This window comes from Oreochromis niloticus, linkage group LG1 (genome assembly GCF_001858045.2).
Source record: "Oreochromis niloticus isolate F11D_XX linkage group LG1, O_niloticus_UMD_NMBU, whole genome shotgun sequence".
Classification (NCBI taxonomy): domain Eukaryota; kingdom Metazoa; phylum Chordata; class Actinopteri; order Cichliformes; family Cichlidae; genus Oreochromis; species Oreochromis niloticus.
Genome location: NC_031965.2, coordinates 24,826,470 through 24,848,030, shown reverse-complemented (window position 1 = coordinate 24,848,030; position 21,561 = coordinate 24,826,470). Strand labels below are relative to the sequence as shown.

The 21,561-nt window shown below is 38.9% G+C and overlaps 1 protein-coding gene across 2 annotated transcripts in view; it reads left to right on the top strand.

Moving 5' to 3' along the window:
- Nucleotides 1-21,561, top strand: part of LOC100698036 (CUB and sushi domain-containing protein 1) — a 414,635-nt gene that overhangs the window by 97,017 nt on the left and 296,057 nt on the right. For both annotated transcript variants that reach the window (XM_019359325.2, XM_019359321.2), the window contains exon 2: nt 12,536-12,752. In XM_019359325.2, coding sequence (XP_019214870.1) covers nt 12,536-12,752 — 217 coding nt within the window. The remainder of the gene's footprint in view (nt 1-12,535; nt 12,753-21,561) is intronic.

The following is a 21,561-nucleotide window of genomic DNA, read 5'->3' as shown; positions in this document are numbered from 1 at the left end:
ACAGGCTGTGCGTGTGTGAATGAAGACTGTGTGATTTCACAGACTAATGTCAGACTGCCAGCTAAAATATTGATTGGTAAATGGACTGCCCTTACAAAGTGCCTTTCTACCTTTAAGAATCAAGCGCTTTACAATTGATGCATCTTATTTAAACATTCGAATGAATGAATGAGTTAACAGGGGGTGATTACAAGCAAAGTCTTTAAGATTTGACGTTGCATGGTATGGAATTCAAGGTGAACAATACAGCGATCAATCACAACATTAAAACCACTGATAGATGAAGTGAATAACATTGATCATCTTGTTACAATGCAGTGAACACTAAAACAAAAACAAAAATGAACAAAAGTGTAAAAATAGAATTCCAAGAAAGAGCTCAAACCCCTGTTTTCTGGCTGAAAGTGTGATTATGCCGCTCGCCGCTCCACCTGCTACCCCACCTGCCTCCTTATGCGGGCTTTTGTTGGTTGTTATTCTTCCTCACCTCACAAAATGGTTTTCTGGACCCTGCATCTAGGAAATGATACTAAAAGGCTGCCAGGTGTGTTAAAATTTGAAAAGAGGTCCTGACCAAGCGTCAGCATGTAAAGAGTTGGGAGTGAAATTGCACTGAAAATACTTTAATAAACTCCAAGTTTGAAGTAAACATTTCATGCAGTCCTATAAATGCACCACTCACACCTAGAAACCACTGAATCAGATTTATATTTATTGAAAGTACATGCAAATGCAAAGACTGATCATGTGACTTTCAGAATCAGCAGGATAAATGAAATAAGAGGATATTTCACACCAACTTTTTAAAATGAAGTTTAAACTAGCTTCCATTTTTAGGTCTTACTGCTACAACAGTCGTTGTTTAAACGTTCAAAAGATACCTAAATAAATTAAGTTAAATTATAGTGTGAAAAGAGCATAGTGATAAATGAAGGTTGTTTCAGAGACATGAGAGCGAAAGAGAAAGGAGGAAGATAAGTGGATAATTTTCACAGCAGGAAGAGTTTCTAATGGAAATTAACATAAAATTATAAGGGACACACCTGGACAGGGGAGGCTTTGATTCCTTTATAAAGGTATAATTTGGGTTTCCATTTCTCTGACTGTTGTATCTGTGTGTGTGAGCAGGTCTATCCCAATGATGCGTACACCTGCACATAAATAGGAAGAAATGGCAAACAAAACTGCATACAGGTTAACGTGTGAAAAGAAAATATGTCTTTTAATGTAGTTATCTGTTTACTTGTGCACATGTGTGTAATATTTATTTTAATCACTGTGCATTTTTTTTAGTTACATCAACAAAAACTATTGGTCAAGATCAAAACCTGGCTCATACGGTGAAAGCATGAAGGAACAGTAGGTATAAGGGTTCAGATTTACTAAAAAAGTTTGAGCCATGCCTCATTTCTGTATGTTTGGATTGGAAAATGGGGAAATAAGCGCAGTGATTTGTTGAAACATTCAAACATGTGGGAAATACATTATATAAGGCAAAAACTGAGATTTGTCAGGATTGGGTATGACCATCTTTATTCTACAAAACAACCGTAATTCTCTTTGTAATTTCTTTAAGTAGTCTTCAGGAATAGTTTTCCAGGAATCTTGAAGGATATTCAAAGCTCTTCTTTGAGTGCTGTTGCCTTTTGTTTTGTATGGGCTCAAATTGTAGTCATAAATATTTTGTACTTGTAAATCAGGATTTGTATGTGTAAAAAGAATTTGTGTGTGTGTGTGTAAAAAAAAAAAAGAAAAAAAAAAAAAAAAGATTTGTGTGTGGACTTAGCCAAAAAATACATGTGAAACTCTGCACTCAAGTTACAAGTACGAATTTTGACCCTATTTTTCTTCCTTTCATCTGATTGGCCAATGTCATGTCAATCACAAATTTAACTATCCAATCAGAGAACAGATGGGTTTGGCTATTGGAGGGGTGCTTTATGGAGCTTCAGGTCCTTGAAGGGAATAAATGCCCTTTTACATGCCAGCCCAGCATTTTCCTTCATCACCACGAAGGAAAACAGTTTGTGGTGGTCTGAGTTTTTTTGTGTCACAGGTTTACGTGCTTAATACAGGGACCTCCAGAGCCTTTTCAACAGCGCTGCGGACCGGGGGGGGGCAGTGTTGTGGAAATGACAGTCTTCACTAGTGGGGATAGATACAAAGCTTTCTTCGTTATGAATTAGCATACATGTTTGTATTGAACATTTGAAGAACCAGCAAAAAACCCCCAGAAACTCTTATAAAGGACATAAAGTCAGAGATAGAAACGACAAGGAGCAGGTGCATCTAGTACAGGTAGAGCTGCTGCAAAAACCCACAGAGCTCGGCAGCCAGCGCAACAAATTCTGGATCCTTGGCTTTTAGTTAGCATTAGCAGCACATGCTGCGTCTGATGTGAAAGGAGCTTTATGCTGCGCACTGTGACTCACAGCAATGGTCCCGGGTCAGCCCTGACTTTGTGTTAAACTAATCCTAAAGTAATAATGGTATTTCTAACCACTGATATACCACAACTTTATCCTTTCAACAGCTACTGAAAGTTAGGGGACCTAGCTTCTATCAGATATTTATATAGAGATCCTCCAGCTTCAAACTGAATTACCCTTCAAGGACCTGCAGTTCAAAAAAGTGCCCCTCCGACAGCCAAACCCATCTGTTCTCTGATTGGATAGTTAAATTTGTGATTGACATGACATTGACCAATCAGATGAAAGGAAGAAAAATAGGGTCAAAATTCGTACTTGTAACTTGAAACTTGAGTGCAGAGTTTCACACGTATTTTTTGGCTAAGTCCACACACAAATCTTTTTTACACATAAATTCATTTTACACATACAAATCCTGATTTACAAGTACAAAATATTTATGATAAAAATTTGAGCCCATAGTTTTGCTCTCTGTCAAGATGATCCCACACTGCTTCTTTAATGGTGGGTCTGGGATCTGGGGAGGCCAATCCATGACTGTATGTTCTTCTATCCAGGTATGCTTTTACTGCATTGGCAGATGCTGATCAGACATTTTTCCGATGGTATTGCATGGTGGATGAAAATCTGATGGTACTTTTCTGTGTTTATAATTCGCCAAGATCTCCAACACCACTGCCTGGCAGCTCAACACCATGACACAGCCTTCACTATGTTTTACAGATGGCTGAAGACATTCATTGTTGCACCTCTTTCCTGGTCTCAAGCTGACAATGATTTGAAGCTGACAATCAGCCTTTTCTGCCCTTTTCCCTTCTTAAGAATAACTTCTTGACAGCCAGTCAGCAGATGGAGCAACTGAATGGCCAGGTGCTATGTCACATCTCTGCTGGATTTTGTTTCTCAAGGAAATTACTTTCAAGTATTGTTTATCTGCTGTAGATAGTTTATTTGGGGCATACCGATTCTTCTTTTGTCCTCTACTTGTCCAGTTTCCTCAAATTTGTTTAAGTTTTTAAACTGCACACTATGCTGAGTTGTGCATATGGATATGAAAGGTGTTCAGAAAACCTGGAGAGCAATCGCTCACTAAGTATTCATAAACTGTATAAAATAAAACAAGATCGCAACATTAGCGTGTATCCCAAAGTCTTTCTGGTTGGTTGTTATCAGTTAGCAACAATAAACACTGCATTTTAATAAAAAACCACCAAAACAAACTCAGAAACAGAGACTGGGACAACAACAATAAAGGTGTCTTTAAAGAATAAAGCTGTTACTTGTGATGGATCATAGAGGGGGAAAACAATTGGTGATGTTTTTATTTAGAGAATAGAAAACCACTGCTCACTTTCAATGGCCGCACGACCACTTTCATTTGTTTTGGGGTTTTTTTGTTTGCAGTTAAAACAGCATTATTGTCAGATGAAACAAGCAATTGATTTCCAGTGTCAGGGAGAAAGATCATACTTAGAAAGGGATAAAATTACAGAGAACGAGAGTAAGCGTAAGACAAAAACAAATGCAGATGTGGGACTTTGAGGTGCCAGGCTTCTGTTTTTTCATCAATGACAGAGTGACCCAATCTTGATCGCTAGTTTCAGTTTATATTACAATATCTCAGCATAATAGCACTATTTACTACATACCGACACGCTCCAGTACACCCAAGGCCATATAGCCTCATACATGCACACACTCAAAAACACACTTATAGACAAAACACATATAGGATTGCTTACATAGCTTGCTTTCAGCACCCATTTTGCTTTGCTGAGCTCTAACACATGTTCAGGAGGTTGCTGAGTTTATTGATTTAAAATGTTTCCAGCTAGCTTTGACCTTAGATCCTATGCATGTTTCTGCTAGAAAATGCGTGTGTGCTTTCTTGTGTGCTGACTCTGGCTTGTGGGGGTATATCATATTTCTGGGGTTACTTTTCAAGAATACAAAGAAATTCATACATTTTGTTTCTGTTGTTGTTGTTTTAGCCTATCTCCAAAATAAGTGAAAAACTGAGCATACTGCCTCTTTTTTTAGACACAGTGGATGCTAGGGGGGCATCAGCGATTTTCATTGTCACATCTATTCTAGTAAGATGGCTCTGTGTATATTTGCATGTTTTCCTTCATTGGCTGATGCACTCCTACATGGTGCTGGAAGAAAAAGTTAAACTACAGGAATGTTACTTTTACACACGCAACTTTACTTGACATTAGTTATGCGAGATGCTGATTTCTTTCTTCTTTCTCCTGCCACAAAAGAGGAATAAATAACAATAACAAACCTTGTGTATGTGTGCGCATGGGTTCTTTGTTAGTTACTCCCTCAACTGCTCATTAATGTAAACATCTTATCAGCCACTCACATGGTCAAACTGTGGCCAATCAACTCAATGCAATAAGACTTATAGGAAATACCTGATTGACAAAGGTTTATTTCCATTTTTTCTCCAACTGCTGGTGTTAACAGTACCACTACAATTTTTCTATGGTGGATTTATTTAGTAAAAAATAAAAATAAAAATAAAAATGCAGATTTCCTGTACCTGTGATCCATATTTCAAAGTGCATGTCAGAGCACAGCTCATGAGATCGCTGTGACAAACACATGCACTGTCCATGGTGCTGAAATGAGTTTCATTATAATGGAAAATTCAGTTTAATGTTTCATTGTTAATTTTAATTTAATTTAACAATGAAAAAACAACAGCAACAATATTTTCAGTGCAGGGCCTTCATCCCTCTGCTTTCTCCTTTCTTCAGCCATTTCTCTTTGAAACCCATTGCACAGGCTGCGAAATTCCTCCCACAGAAACCACAATTTCCCACAGAGCAAGTTTAGAATTAGTTGGTTTAGTGATCTGTACGTTTTTATCACAACTTCATCTGTCATTCAAAAAAAAAAATGACATGAGTGGAGAAACGTCTCACTCTCCCAGCATGCACTCTTAAAGCTCTGTGATCCCTCCTCTGTACAGCAATAACTGACACCATATAAAAGAAAGAAGAAAGTACTCAGATTTTTGTGACTGACCCTCTTGCATAAAAACTTCATGGAGGTACACTTTTGCTTAGAAAATAGTGCCAAACTAAGCACACATTGGAATTTAAACTTGTCTCACATTGAGAAAGTATAGATTTTAGGCTTTGTTTCCACTGCCATTAAGTTTCCAACAAATCATTGCAGATTTAAAGAACCAGTTTAATTGAAAATATCCCAAGAGTACATCTTACACATTGGCTGCAATAGGATTTATTTTCATGTGACCTTTGGATGTGACACATGATGTTGCATGAATCCATAACAGTTCAGTACTGCTTCATCTGTACCCACAGGTCTATGATGACGCTTCTAGGTTGTGGGCAAAACTCTTCTAACTTGCCATTGGGTGCTGAGTTGTTTGGCACAGCCTAGTATCTGTGTTTCCTTACCTCCCTCTTTTAAACTCAAAACAGCTTTTATCGATCGTATACTTTGTCACAATGCACCCTGTCTGACTAAGGCAAACTCAGGTAATACCAAGACGAGAGGGTTTAAAAATATCTGTACTGTGAGTTTCAAAATGTACCAAACAAAACAGTCACACTAAGGACCGAACAGTCGTGTTCTAGTCTTGTTCTTTTTTTAGTCTGAATGCATGTAAACACTCCAGCACTGTCAAAGTCCACTTTGACTTCAGGTCCCTGTGCGGAGTACAAAGATACAGTAACATCTCAGTCGCCTACTTTGATATGACAGCCAGTCATGTCATTGAAAGTATTTGAACATAAAAAGACAATCTGGACAACTCTTTTATTTCTTGTCTTTGGTAATGAGCTGTTGTTGTGGCAGATTTCCGCACCACATTTGCCAACACTTCATAAAAATGCCCCTCGTGCTTTGGCGTGACTGGACTGACATCAGCTCCCCAAACCCCAAACAAATAAGTATGGGCTGCTCTACTGAGACTTTTGAAGCAAATACAAATAATGGATTGACAGAATTTCCACTGGCGCCTATGAGCAACCATGTCTGCAGGCACACTAATATCTTTACTGAAAAATTAATAACCTGGTTTCTAAACATTTTCGATGATGAATCAGATCTACTTTACAGTTTTCACAGATGGAGAAAGAGTGGTAGTAAGACCAATGACGTACTTTCAAATGATTTTTAGTTTGAAGTTTGTGTTTGGTTGTGTAGCTTCAGCTAGATTTTAATCCTGTGATTCATTTTCATTCACTTTAATCAGATTATAATTATTGAGCTGTAGGTTAAAAGATGATTGATTGCATATGCAGACACTTGGTTTTCCTCAGAAATTCAGATGGTTGGCTTTTGAAAGTGAGAATTATATATATTTTTTCACAATGTACATAGAAACACATGCACTTACAACTAACTACTAACACATGCAATCGTGTGCATTTCTCTCCCGTGATCTCCTTTTTTTCCCCTTTATCGTTATTTCAGTCTGCACTATCTTTGATCATGTGTCTGTCTCACACACACACACACACACACACACACACACACACACACCATTAATCCTATCTATCTCTGCTATCTTCAGACAGCAACCCCTATTCCTTGCTGACAATGTTTGGGATTTACTCTGGATGTAGCCTTGATTCTTCCTGTGTGACTCTGTGTGTTTTTCCTTTTGTGTGTGAGTGTGAGTGTCATATGGGGCATGATACATGTCTTTCAATATCCATTGGTTGTTATGGTGACTGGTATTAGAGCATGTGCTCTCCCTTACCTTGCATTTGTTTAGCTGCCCTCTTCTTATTTTCGGTGCACATTTGGTTAACGTTGAGTACATCCATATTGAATTTGACATATAGCCCCTTTCATTTAATTGACTAAACGTTTCTATTCTGTTTGTTCAGTGTTTATTAGTTTGTCAGTTTACACTTGAATGATTTTTGTGGCAAACATTGCACAACATGATCTTGGCCTCAAAAAGTAAAATCACCGAGTTCAAACTTTGGTCAAAAGACTATCTGCTTTCAAAATCATCACTTTTCTGCACACCCTCATTAAAATAAATGAAATTCTAATTAAAAATATGTGTGCTCACTCTTAGTAAAGTGAACCTAATGATGGCTGTAAAAGGATTCAAACTAGGAAACAAGTGTTAGAAGTAATTGCCTACACAGGAGCACAGGAGAAAGTATTTTCCAAAACAGTTTTTAGCATAGTTAACTGCACAGATGGACTTTCATACTATTTTCCAGAGACCTGCTTTTATCCCCAGTGAGCACCAGCTAAACGGCCTGAACGCCTGAATCTGTCTGCAGCCCCACTTATTTAAACAGTTTGACAGGGGGGCTGACAAAGACCGTGATAGAGAGAAAGACAGACAGAGAGAGGTTGTGGTATTTGTTCTTTGTGTGATAAATATAGCAGGTGAGTGGGTGGAATGAAAACAACCTAACGCTCTAGCAGGATAAGAGAGGAAACACAGAAGATAGATATAATGATACCAGGAGAGAGACAAAGTGACGTAGCGATAATAATACTGAGGAAATGAGAAAGAAACGTAATGACGCTTAGGGAAAGATGAGATGATGCTAATACAAAGATAATTGTGGTGAAAGAGCGATGTACAGAGAGCAGGTTGGATGAAGGGATGAGAGAGCAGGATAGAGGCAGAAAGAGGAAAAAGGATGGGGGTAATGATGACAGAGCTGGGGAAAGAGATAGAGGAATTGAGCTGCAGGGAGGAAGACCACGAGGGAGACAGAGATGCATGGAGAGAGGTACAGGCATGGTGATAACACCAGTGTAATAAAGAGAGCAAGGATGGACAGAAGGTTTAAGAGAGGAAGATATAGAGAGAGGAGATGGAGAGAGATGGAGGGTTGCAGAGAGACAAACATAATGTGGGAGAGACACAATGATTCTGACACAGAGATAATGAAAAAGAGGGAGGAGGTGGTACATGAGAAGAGTGAGGGGGAAGAGGCAACGAGGGAAAGGAAAAGAGGATACCAGGAAAACAGACAACAGATTCCTCTCCTCTCCTCTCCTCTCCTCTCCACTTTTTCATAGCTGGTATTGAATCACTGCAGTCAATAGTTCTACACAGCGTAACTTAGAAAGATGCATTTGATTTGTGGCCCAGCACGCTGTGGAAAGAAGAGGCCAGCATTTGATTTATGAGCCAGGGACCTTGTGGTCAGGTTCACTACAGCTCTCCACCTCTCTGCTGCTTCTCAGCACCTAAAATTTAACAGTCTGTCTGATTGCTATGTAGATTTTTTCATTGCACAGTCAAACCATTATCAAACAAAGCAGATTTTGTTTGGGTATGTTGGGCGGATGTGATTAAGAAATAATTCATTTTCCGCATTGCAAAAAACTATTGTACGAGTGTAAAAAGCATCAAATTGCTCTGGCTTTGCTGCTGACATGTGTCATGCAATTCCTGTGAATGCCTGTTACAAATAAGAGAAGCATCAAGCATTCTTTTTTTTTTCACCTGGGGTATCTCACAGCAGTATCGCTGTGCAGGCTTGCTTGCATAATAATTAAAAGCCTCACAAATACCATGTAAAATCCTCAAATCTGTGGGATCTAAAGCAAACAAAATGTACATCTAAGACTTAGCCCTGTGTAGAAACAGACTGGCAGTGTGCATATTAGCATTTGCATTCACGTCAGCACCTGATTACACAGTGTGCAAACGGCACCACATTTTTATCCACCCGTGTCTGAAGTGGCTATTTCACACGCTGCTTATAGACACACAAAAAATTGTCACACACACACACACACACACACAGATCTGTCTCTTTTTTTTTATTCTGTCATACTTAGCAAATAGCAGACTCAGGGTCTATGTCTACTAGCTTTTTTGCTTCACGACAGCAGTTCAGCTCACCATTCTCAAGAGTTGGGAGCTCAAGAGTTGGGAGTTCGCCTTGTAATCGGAAGGTTGCCGGTTCGAGTCCCGGCTTGGACAGTCTCGGTTGTTGTGTCCTTGGGCAAGACACTTCACCCGTTGCCTACTGGTGGTGGTCAGAGGGCCCGGTGGCGCCAGTGTCCGCCAGCCTCGCCTCTGTCAGTGCGCCCCAGGGTGGCTGTGGCTACAATGTAGCTTGCCATTACCAGTGTGTGAATGTGTGTGTGAATGTGTGTGTGAATGGGTGGATGACTGGTTGTGTAAAGCGCTTTGGGGTCCTTAGGGACTAGTAAAAGCGCTATACAAAATACAGGCCATTTACAGGCCATTCTAATAATGCTTAAAGTTATGCATTACTAGAAATGTAGACGATTTAAGTGAAGAGTGGGTGCTGATTAGCCTGTGTCTGTCAGCTAGGTCTCACCTCAGCTAGTTGAAGTCAATGAGCAGGACATTTTCACATGATATATAAGGTTGGTGACTTCTGGTGCATGTTGATTGATTGATTGATCATTTATTTCGAGCATATGCATAGATATATATAAGACAGTGCATAATTTAATGCAAAAAATTTGATACATAAAATGGTTAATGCAGTTAATGTACTAACACACTGTGAGCCAAGTTTTTACTCTAATTTTGGTGAATGAAATTCTAGTACTTGTTTGTATACTATGAAAGTATCACAGTCTTTGATAGGAATCAGTGTCTCTGCTTTCTACGAACAAACATGAAACTGTTAGCTGACAATTTAGTGCTCAACTTTGCTGGAGAGGGAAGATGTGAGTCCAGAAAGCAGTGATGTTAGAGTTGGTGTGTCAAGCTTTTATGTAAAGTCCATGGTACTAACATAAAACTAGAAGATTTATACCATCTTTTCAATCTATTATCATGTTGTTAGAGCACATTTGCACATTGAAATTGATGTGTATAACCTTTTTCTTTCATATTATTGGCAAGTTCTGATAACCAAAAGCTCCTTTTATGCTACTTTTAAATTTTTAAAAAAAGCTTTTAAAGAGTTGTTGGAATTACAGTGTTTGTTAGGATGGAGGCCACAGTTGTTTGCTCACTGGTGGGCCACAAGTGTTGGGCTTTTGCTACTGAAAAAACAAATTACAGGATTTTACTTCCCTGATGTAAATAGGTAGCATAGCTAAGAACACACTACTAACAGCAGAAATCAGTCAGTTTCCCTCTTCAGTTAGGAAACTGAAGAGGGAGTCCTCAACTCTGCATTATCTAAGAGGATAAACAAAGTGCTTTTTACTGAAATGCCCCAAGTATGATGCTTACAATATGGCATCCGGGTTGATGTGCATATCCGCTGAATTCTACTTATCCCATCTGCTCAAGAGGGGGATCTGGCAGCAGAAGAGATGGCAGACAGAAAGAGAGAGACAACTGAAGACAGAATAAGGTACAGACACAGATACGGCTGAGGGGGAGAGGTGAACTGGGTTGGAAACACAGTGAAGAACAATCTGAAATTAATCTGGACACTCCAGATGGTTTGAAGTTAGTGTGTGAGCACACATGTATGTGTGCTTCTCAGTTGCTGCCAGCTTGTCCATTTGGGCTTGTGTATAGGTATTTACGTGTTTGTGTGTTTTCTGTTTCTTCAGAGATACAAGAACATCTGGTATGTACTCAATGAGCAGGTTCTGATATTAGCCTGATGGAAAAAGACAAAAACACACAAGAACAGCCTCGCAAACATTTTGCTAACATTTGGTTGACTGGATTATGACCTAGTGAACAGGGAATGGAGTGTGTGCATGTCTGCGCTTGTGTGAAAAGACTGCATTCTTAGTAATGTGCAGTTAAATACATGGCCATTGCTCTCTGAGAGTTACTACTGGCTTTCATGTATGTCACACAGACACACACTCAGCACCACACATCTCCATGTGTCTTGTATGTTCTTCAAGAGTAAACAAGGACTGGAGGATAAGTGTCTAGATAAGGATGTAAATATAAAAAGAGGATAGGAGTTTCGTACCATAAGTTGTGTGCTGTTTTATTTCCGCGAACAACACATGCGTCAAGTATGTGTTTTTCGGTTAAATGTATTCCAGCTAGCTTGAACATTTCCTTGGAAATATTTGATTTGCTGAGGCTAGCTTAGCATTCCTCACTTAGCTTATGTTAACTGTTTCATGTTTGATTTACTTTCTGGTGACTCTAAGTAGCTTCCACTACTTCTGTTAAGTGAGCCTAGAGTTTTACATTTTGAACATAGAAATTCCAAACTTTGGATTACATGAATTATATCGTATAAAGACTTTTTCCATAACTCTTAACTGGAGGACTGTGTGTGTGTTCATGTGTCTGTGCTAAAGTTAAGTCATGACTAATTGAATCATCTTAATTTTGGCTTTTTTGTGATTATGAACCCTTTCCTCAATGGGTTGATGATTTAGGTTTCCACTGATCAATGTCACATTATTTTGTTCCTTAACAAATTACACAGTGTGAGAAGTGTCTATATAGGTCTATATAGGGTTAAAATATATGTTCTCCATTTATTTGTATCCATCTATTTAGTGATGGGATGGATGGAAGTCTAAGGGTTCTACAAGGTCTTACATTTGCAAGTGTTTGATGTGTGAATGTTTAATGTCAAGGGAGTTTACTGAGTGAGCAATGTGACCACATAGTGGATGTAATTTAAAAAGCTTCATACAGTATTTTTGTGCATGTATGAGTCTATATGAGTGTATGTGTTATGGTAGGTTTTTTCTGGATGATCAGTAGATCACGTTTCTGAGACTGACAACACTGAGAGGATGGAGGCTATGAAATCTGAATATATGCCATGTGTGTTCATATTCAAGTGCTTTGCATGAAAGCTTTGAATGGCATATGCTACTGTGTCGAGGGAGGCTCTGAGACATGTCTTGCATTATATTTGAGTTGTGTGTGAGAACATGGGCTTGTTAACACTGGGCTTGGCACACTGCACATATTTAAGCTCTGCTCTGTGTTTGCTTCAGATATACTATCCATTACAATATTTCTAAAGGGTTTGGAGCACAAAGTATAAAAGAATGTATGTTTAACTTTTGTCATTTTTGTCACTCTTCATCATATTGTTCTAATCTCTGTGTAAAAATAAATCTGAGGAATGCAGGGAAATATATATGTATTGTATAATGTATACTTTAATGCAGGATGTACATTTTCTTACATGTCTTATCTCTTTCTCTTCTAGCTGAGTCTTGTGGTGGTGTAGTCCAAGGCCTGAATGGCACCATAGAGTCACCTGGTTTCCCCCATGGCTATCCCAACTACGCCAACTGTACATGGCTGATAATAACAGGGGAGAGGAACCGAATCCAGCTAACCTTCGTCACTCTGGCGCTGGAGGAAGACTTTGATATTGTATCGGTTTATGATGGACAGCCCTCACCTGGCAACTTAAAAATGAGGTTAGCACTCATTCTTTCATTTTCTGTCTGATGTGGTTTCCTGCTCCTCTTTTTTCTCGGTGTCTTCCCTCTTTCCAACCTATCTCCCTGACTCACACAGTTTGAATATGCGTCCTGATTTTTCAGCAATATTCATATATCTGCTTGGTACTTGGCCCGTTGTATATTTTGTTGGCCATCTTGTCTTCAAATAAAGACTTAGTTGTAATCTGTCTGTCTATTTTAAGACAGGTAAAATAACAAGAAAATAAACCAAGCAGACATTTTTAATATTACAGTTGTTGGGAACACTGATTATTATTTAGTTTCTGCATATTAGTGTATAGGAAACAAAGATATGGTGTATAAACAACTCATCACCTAAGATTTCAGGTTAATAATGACTACTGTCTTTTAAAAGTGAGTTCAAAAACTTGCAGGAATGAGCTTCATTGATTAAATTTGGCTTATTGCCCATTTCAGCATACTCTGAATAAAGTGCAGCTGCTCCATAGAAGTCCACTTACCTCCACCTTATACTTATGCCTTTGTGATATGTGCTGGAACTCCTCCAGCATCTCAAAATAGTTACAAGAGGGCAAAGTCACAAATGCAAGTTTGGCGAATAGGGCAGGTGTTTAGTGAAATGTGTGTAGGTGTAAGAAAGTGCAGTAGTACATCCAGTTTAGATACCTCAGGTATTCAGATGTGGAGATCCCCAATGCAACTCCTCTGGTGGTTAAGGACTCTTAGCCAGTACATGTGGTTCTGAGTTAATAACTAGAAATTGCTGAGCTCATCTGGACTTTGTTCCACTCTAGACTTTATCTTGGTGAGAGGTGGTGAACAGGTTTTCTCCTGAGATATCAGGTCAATGAATGGGTCCGGACTATAATTATGGACATATGTGTTGAACGTGTTTTGTCTGGGCAGGTAACCACACTCCTCAGCTTCCCTGATAGGGTCTATGCCAAGGTACAGTAAACTGTAAGAGCTTGGTTTGTTTTGCCAACAGTGAGTCAGACTCATTTCCAATGGGTACCCTTTGTCCCAATTCAGTTGATTGTTTTTATGGTCACAATTTTTAGACTCAGTTAAGGGCCAAAGGGGTGTTAGGTCACGTGGCCTCAGGATCTTGTATCTGCCTTTTTTAAATAATGTGGTCTTGTTGGCTTCATCAAGCAACGACTGCCAGCTCCCACTTATTCCAAAGATCCAAAACCTAATTGTAGCTTAAAGACACATAGACAGATGGAGCAGTGGAACAGTGGCCTGAATATAGCATCCTCTTTCTTTACAACCTCACTGCAAAATTTAAAGTGCTGTTATTTTGGCTAACTTGAATGTAGCATGCAAACTGAGAAAGTCTCACTGGGTTTAACAGCATTGTTATATAGTGGTTAACTAAAAGTGTTCCCTGTGGATCAACAAAAATGTGCAGGAATATATAAGCCACTGATGAATTGGCAGCATCCCTATTTAGTAAGTGGAAATAATGTAATATTATTGCAAAAAGGGCAGAGAGAACATCATCTACAGAGCTGGCAAACTGTGGGAAGCTTATTCATAGTGCTCTGCTTGTGTGTAGGAGGGATGAGCTGGGAATGCACCAAGTAGTGTTTAAGGCTGGTGGAGCAGTTATGGATAACATTGGGTTTTTCCTTGAAAACATCACATTGCTGTATTATGAGTCAGTGTTTGAATAGAATACTTTTTTTCTTTTACTGGATGGATAAGAAAAGAATAGACTGTACAGAGTGATTGGTTTGCGTGGCGGCTTACTGTAAATGCAGCCTCATTTTTGTGCTCAGCGTACTACCATAAGGATCCTTTGTGTGCTTTCATGCTAAAATAACCATGGCCAAAGAAAAGAGAATAATTTAAGAAAAGAATCCAAGTTTTTATAGGCTCAAAGTAAGATTTTGTGTCAGTAGTATCACCCTCTTTATCTGTTCTGCGTTTATCATTTGTGTATGCCACGTGCTAGTTGTAGTTGCCTATACTTAGTGTATGATTATTTCAGTGGATCTTTTGCAACATTAGTGAATGCGACCTCATTATTCTACCTGTTGCTTGTTTTTTACATCCACACCAACCAGACGTGACTAAGAGGGATTTGTTTGGGCTTTTGTTATGCTTGGCCTCATTGAACTGTGGTGCGATTATCTCATGAGATAGACTAGCTCAAGAGACTACTTCACAGCATAGCCGTATTAGACCCTTTACTCTGTTAATTTACAAAATCTCTTTTAAAAGATAGGTCTGATTTTAGAGTGAAATGAGCTTGAGCATGTTGAAATGAGGACAATGATTAAACATATGAAATGTCAAAAGAAACTAAAAGTATATTAAACACTGCAGCTGCAAAGCCGACTAGTAAAGATTTACTTTACTTACATAAAGTAAGTAAAGATGTATAGTTCTGTATCCATCCATCCATCCATCCATCCATCCATCTTCTGCCGCTTATCCAGATTTAGGTTGTTAAACCTCCCTCTCCCTGGCCACCTCCTCCAAGCCAAGCCACCTGAGAGATATAATCTCTCCAGGCCTTAAATACCTCATCTAGGCGTCCTAGTCAGATGCCTGAACCACCTCAACTGGCTCCTTTCAATATGGAGCAGTAGGACCTCCACTCTGAGCTCCTCACTGCATCGCTAAGAGGATGCTAGTTTGCCTCTTATCTGTGATCTCATTCTTTCGTCACTACCCAGAGCTTGTAGCCGTAGGTGAGGGTGGGAACGCAGATCAACTGGTAAATCGACAGCTTTGCTTTCAGCTTTTGTTGATGTCATTGTGCATGTCTTCATACAAGAAATACAAATCTTAGTTTTGGTTATCACCTTTGATTATCACCTTTTTTGCATGCTCCAAAATTCAAGATCTGACATCTTCATGGGTATGGGACTCTACAGAAGACAGCATATATCCATTTGTTGCACCTTAGGACTACCCCTTTATTAACAGAATAAAAACACTGTGCTGCTGATAACTGCTTTGGCAGATGAGCTGACCCGTTGTGGCAGCTGCCGCATTTTGCCAGCCTGGTCGCTCTGTCAGTGATGATAATTAGCCCTGGAGTTATTTGGCTCCCACATTCTCTGACCACTACCCAAACATGCCAACAGTATTTCCTTTTTGAACCTTCAACACAAAACATCAGTGCAAGGGTGATATATTGGGTTTTCCTAGAGCTTCTGAACTTAAGTGCAGTGAGCTGCAGCAGGGAGTCCGTTCCCAGTGCCATTTAGATCAAGTGACTAAGCTGGGAGATGCAGGGTCACTTTTTTCTCTATTCAGTTCTTCTGTTGATGTTAGCACTTCTCTACTCCTCTGAATAGTGCAGACATTTCTGGGGACAAGCAGCATATTGCTGAATTTAGACCACTGGCCAGCAGTCTTTTGTGCCCTAGGGCTCTCCCTGGTGTGTGTCAGTACAGGCAAAGCTTCAGCCCAGCTTGTAAGGCTTCCTTTGGCTCCAGCTGGGTGTTAGCAGCTATTGAATTCAGCCACTATCCTATTTTTTGCTTATAAAAGAGTAAGTTATGTTTTTACATGAAATATTTAAGCCTGCACATACAAGAGCTGATTTCAATTATCCGGCCGTTCTCTATCTGAGTTCCACAAGGCCAGCCATCAGCTGGTTGACCTAAAACCCTCTCCTCTTCTCAGCTAGTGCTGATATGAACCCATCAGGCTGCCTACATGGACAGTGGGATGCAGCCAAGAGGAGCTGACTGCCCTCTCTTTGTTCAGAAAGAAGAACACAGAAGACACAGGATATATCTTTCTCTAGCAGCCACCCCTCCAACTGCCCTTGGATCATGCGTATGGGGAATTCTTCAATCTCATATATAGAAGAAGGGCTGACCTGGCATCTGTGACCTCTTCTTACCAACCCCAGTTGTGCGTCAGCAACGGTAGCTCTACTCCAACCCCCTCGCTCTCATGACTGATGTCAACAGTGTGAAAATATTTATTTCTAAAGCTGAAAAGTTTGTTTCACACAGACAGGATCAGCTGCTATATCCCCATCTCATATGCGGCATAAGAAACACACATGGGTACAGACAGATTTCTCAAATGTCCCTGTTCCCACCAGAGTTTCTAGTATATAAAGTTTTTAGTATATAAATTCTTTTGAGAGAAGGGGTAGATAGATAGATAGATAGATAGATTGATTTATTTTTACTTTATTTTATATAGAAATTTCAAATGTTGACAAAATGCTGCAGCTACAATACGAAAGGAGAAGTTGAGAAGAAAATTCTTGAGTACTGTAGGTACTAGTTTTGAGTATTTTTGAGTATTTTTTAAGTCCTTTTATCACTGTCAATCCTGTCCCACTGGTGAATCCTGTCCCACTGGTGAATCCTGTCCCACTGGTGAATCCTGTCCCACTGGTATTCATTTCAGCTTCTTGAATTGTAGCTGACTGTTCCTAGTGTGAGATAGTAAGGAAAGTAAAACTTTTCTGAAAGACTAACTTTTAAGTTAATATCAGGTAAAGGTAGTCTGTGGATTTTTGTGGTAGTGCTGTGTTTCTGGTGAGTTGGGATAATATTTATATTACTGATTATAAAAGAATTGATATGATAAGTTGCCACTATTTCTGTGTAGTTGCTGGTAGATTTTTCTCTGCCCCACTTGGGGGCTAAGAATAACAACAATATTTTAACACATAACTGTGTTATGCTATTAAATTAACGTTCTCATCATAGACGGGCAGGAATGATAACATTTGCTACCTAGCTGCAGCATTAACGTCATTGCTTTATTATTAGCCATAGCCACTAGCTGTTATCTTAATGATAACAAGCAGCTTATGTGGCTATCAGGTAAGTGCTAATGTTAATGTGTGCACCATCCAGGCTAATATTTATGATAGCTGTTTCTCTGTTGTTGAAATGGGAGCTCTACTGACCTCTTGAAAATTTGGTGTTGTGAATTTCAACTATCTTAGCCACTTTTGACAAGAGGAGCTGTGTGCTTGCAAGTTTGCACTGCTGCATTATACTGCGGGATGAGTATCTGTCAAATATTCATTTTTAGTATAAATTAGTATCTGTCTTTTTTTTTGACAACCCTGCTAGAATCAGTGAGTGTGTATTCTCTTTTTATTTAAAGAACAAGGAAGTATTAGAACAGGGTTGTTTTTTCTTTTGGACAGATGAGAGAAAATAGAAATCTTTAATACGTGTGAAGCACACAGTTTATCAGATAAACCACCAATATACAAAGTTTAAGCTGTTTTGAGCATGAAAATAGCCCAAAGGTTCTCTAAGCAAGTGTGCAGAACAGATTAACAGCAGAGATGGGCAGTAACGCGTTACTTGTAACGCGTTACTGTAATCTGATTACTTTTTTCAAGTAACGAGTAATGTAAGGGATTACTATTGCAAAAACGGTAATTAGATTACCGTTACTTTCACGTAGGAACGCTGCGTTACTAAAACCGTGATTTTTTGCGAGAACGTCTCATGACAGTGACGTAAGTGAGTGCGACGTTCGTGACAACAGCTGTCTGCAGATCATAATATATCGAGTGCGGGACAGAGTGTAGCATGCAGCGTGTAAAGCGTGGAAGTACTGACCTTATTTTGAGTTTGAGTCCATAAAAAGTGACAAAAACATTAGTGTCCGTTGTGCGTGGGAAGAAAACTTCTTTTTACAGCGGAAAAACCCCTAAACTTCCAAGCAAGCACCGAGTGTACTACAACGTAATGTGAAACTCACAGAGAAACTCGCGGATTCTTCCACTGACCGCTGCAGCACACCTGCACCAGGGTAAACCTCCGCCTACCCCAGTCCTGCTTTACAGGTGAAAATAGAGCAACAGGACCGCTAGTCTTTGATTTTATTTATTTTCTGCTGTGTTTTACTTGCATCTATTTGAAAGAGTGAGTGTAAACACAAAAAAATATTTTATTTTATGTGTTGAAATGTGCAGAAAATAGGTTTAAATGTTAAACAAATTTCTTCCAGTCAGAGAATGTTGCATATAATTTAATTTTTGCTTGATGCATAAAGTTAAAAGATTAAAACTAATAAAACAAGTTTTAAAAAGAGACTTTTCCATTTGATTACATTTTGTATGATGAATTATGCAGCAAAAGTAGAAGTGGGCTGAAAGATCTATCGCTTTATCACCTATTCAGGTTGTAAATCGTGTTTTTAAAAAGTAACTAAGTAACTAAGTAACTAAGTAATTAATTACTTTTGAAAATAAGTAATCAGTAAAGTAACGGGATTACTTTTTGGGGGAAGTAATCAGTAATTAGTAACTGATTACTTTTTTCAAGTAACTTGACCAACACTGATTAACAGTCACCGGATACAGTATGTTATGTTTACTTGTAGTTGCTGCACATGTGTGCTAAATCAGACACTAAAAGCACAGGTTTACGTACTTCACATGGCGTCAATGGCTCATCCCGATTAAAAAAAAAAAAAAATTCAAGAGACTCTTCAGGGAAAATCTATTTACTACACTAAATGACACGATGACGCATCAGCTCTACACTTTCTGTAACATCCAACCTTGCCTTTCACAGAGACTCGAGGTACGTTTTGTTTTTGTTCCATGAAACATCAAAAGTTGACCTGCAGGAGTACCTCTTTGGGTTTATAGTTACTCAAGGTTGTCTGTGAAATGGCTCTACTCTCCAAGATGGTATTTGGAAGAAGTGGTATTGATAAATAACCACTCTTGAGCATTAAGTCCTTTTATTTTGTTGTATGTTTTGTTTTTAATTTTACATTTAGTAAATATATATAAAGAACAAGCATAAGGACAACAAGCTAAAAAGAAATAACAATGAATGAATGGCTAAAAGTGTCTGGACTTTAAATTTTAGAAGAGAATTGAAAAGCTAAGAATCAGAGTCACAGATTGAAGCTTCTCGGTGAGCTCTACACCCACCATGACTACAGAGAGATGGGACCGGACTAGGTCCCACCCATTTGGGTCTGCACTGAATGCTGCTAAAGCAAGAGATCACGTAAGTATGAAACAGCCAAGAAATTAAGAGATTTGTTGGTGACAAGGATGATTTTAAATGTCACATGAGACCACATGGGAAGGTAATGTCAGGTGACGACATTCTATGAGCACTTTGTGCACATAAGAACTTTGGCATCAGAGTTATGGACATTTTGCAGTCTAACTCCTTTATTGGACAGTTAAATCTGGATTCTATTACAGTAATCCAGATAAGATTTAAAGGGATCAGGTTATCTACAAAAGAGTCAGAAAGTGATTGCTGGAGCTTAGAGAGGCAGGTGGAGCAATCATCAATAAACAGAAGACTTCTGTTTTTTGGTGTTTAGTGGAAACATTAAAATATTGTGTATTCTCTTTGCCACAAAAGCAGTTGATTAGAAAGTGTTAGGTGAAGGTATAGTTTCATGTCTCTGGCATAGTTTTGGCTACTTCATCCTTGATGGCCGTATAGGTTTCACAATGAATACATGTTGATGATGGAAAGCAGCAGCAGCAGCAGCTTGCGATATCCCTATTACCTAAGAGTAGGGTTAGATTTATAGTTTCCAGGATTAACAAATGGTTTCTTATTGGGTAAGACTGGAATCTGGAAAGGGAAAGTATTCAGTCATCCAAGTGACTCTTTGTTAGACTGTGTCAAAATGCAGCAGAGAGGTAAAGTAGAATGGGAGTTCTAACAAGTCCTGAATCGTCTGCAGTGAGGAAGTCATTTTTCACTCGGACATAAGGAGTTTTTATATGATGCTGAGCCTTAAACTGGATGGCAGTTTCATAAATATGAATATGTAGCATGTTTCTGAAGTTGGTTGGCAATGATTATGATGAACTCTGTAAGGTAACTGATATATCATAATAAAAGATTTACAAATCATCCTCCTTCTGACTGCACTTTGATCAGCCTCCCTGTTATTAATGATAAAAAAGAAGTAAATAAATTTTACACATGATTCATTATATAACTGAAGTCTCGTGCACACTGTAATTGTGCAAAAACCCATTTTACTCTTTACTCTCATTCTATTAGAAAGATGTTGATTCATGTGCTAGTCTGCTCTTTGTATCATAACATATTCTTTATAAGTGCTCCAAGTTAACATTATCATTAAACCTGGATTCATAAGTTAGATATGGAAAGAAAGTTGAAATGCTTCTCTAGGTACATTTGCAGCCATGATCTAATCCAAGAGCCATATGCACATGTGGTCTCTGTGCAGGCTGGAACACCAGTTCTGTGCTGAATGAATTAGCTAGCTTCCCTAGCTGTTGACACTTGCACCGCTTCAGCACTCTTGGCTTTGAACAGAGTCAAGTGTGGCACTTCAAAACGCATCAAAACAATAAAGGCGACTTGTGCCATATGTGCTACATGTTTAATGTGTGACACGTAATTGCAGGCTGACTCCACTGTACACTTTTGCTACGTTTATTTGCTACATTTAGACAGCTTCCAGCTCTCCAGATAGCTCATTATCAAAGAAAGCACAGGAAGAAGCTGTGCAGATTTGCTTTGACCACTGCAAAAATTGTCATCACAACGACACTATACAACTGCTGCCAACAGTTATCTATACTAACTATCACATCAGCCACAAGTAATGTACAACTACAACAAAACCCAAGTGCATACTAAAGAATTAACAGTGTCCTGATTTTGCCTGGATAAACAGAAGTAATTACTGATGCCCAGGGTTGGCTGGAGGTCATCTTAGTATGAAGAGACTGACAGACTGACAGAGTGCAATGCACTGGCAAAAACCTTCAAAGCACCTAAAATGAACATAGTGTTAATGCAGACCTGTTATACTGGTTTGTATCTGTTAAATAAAT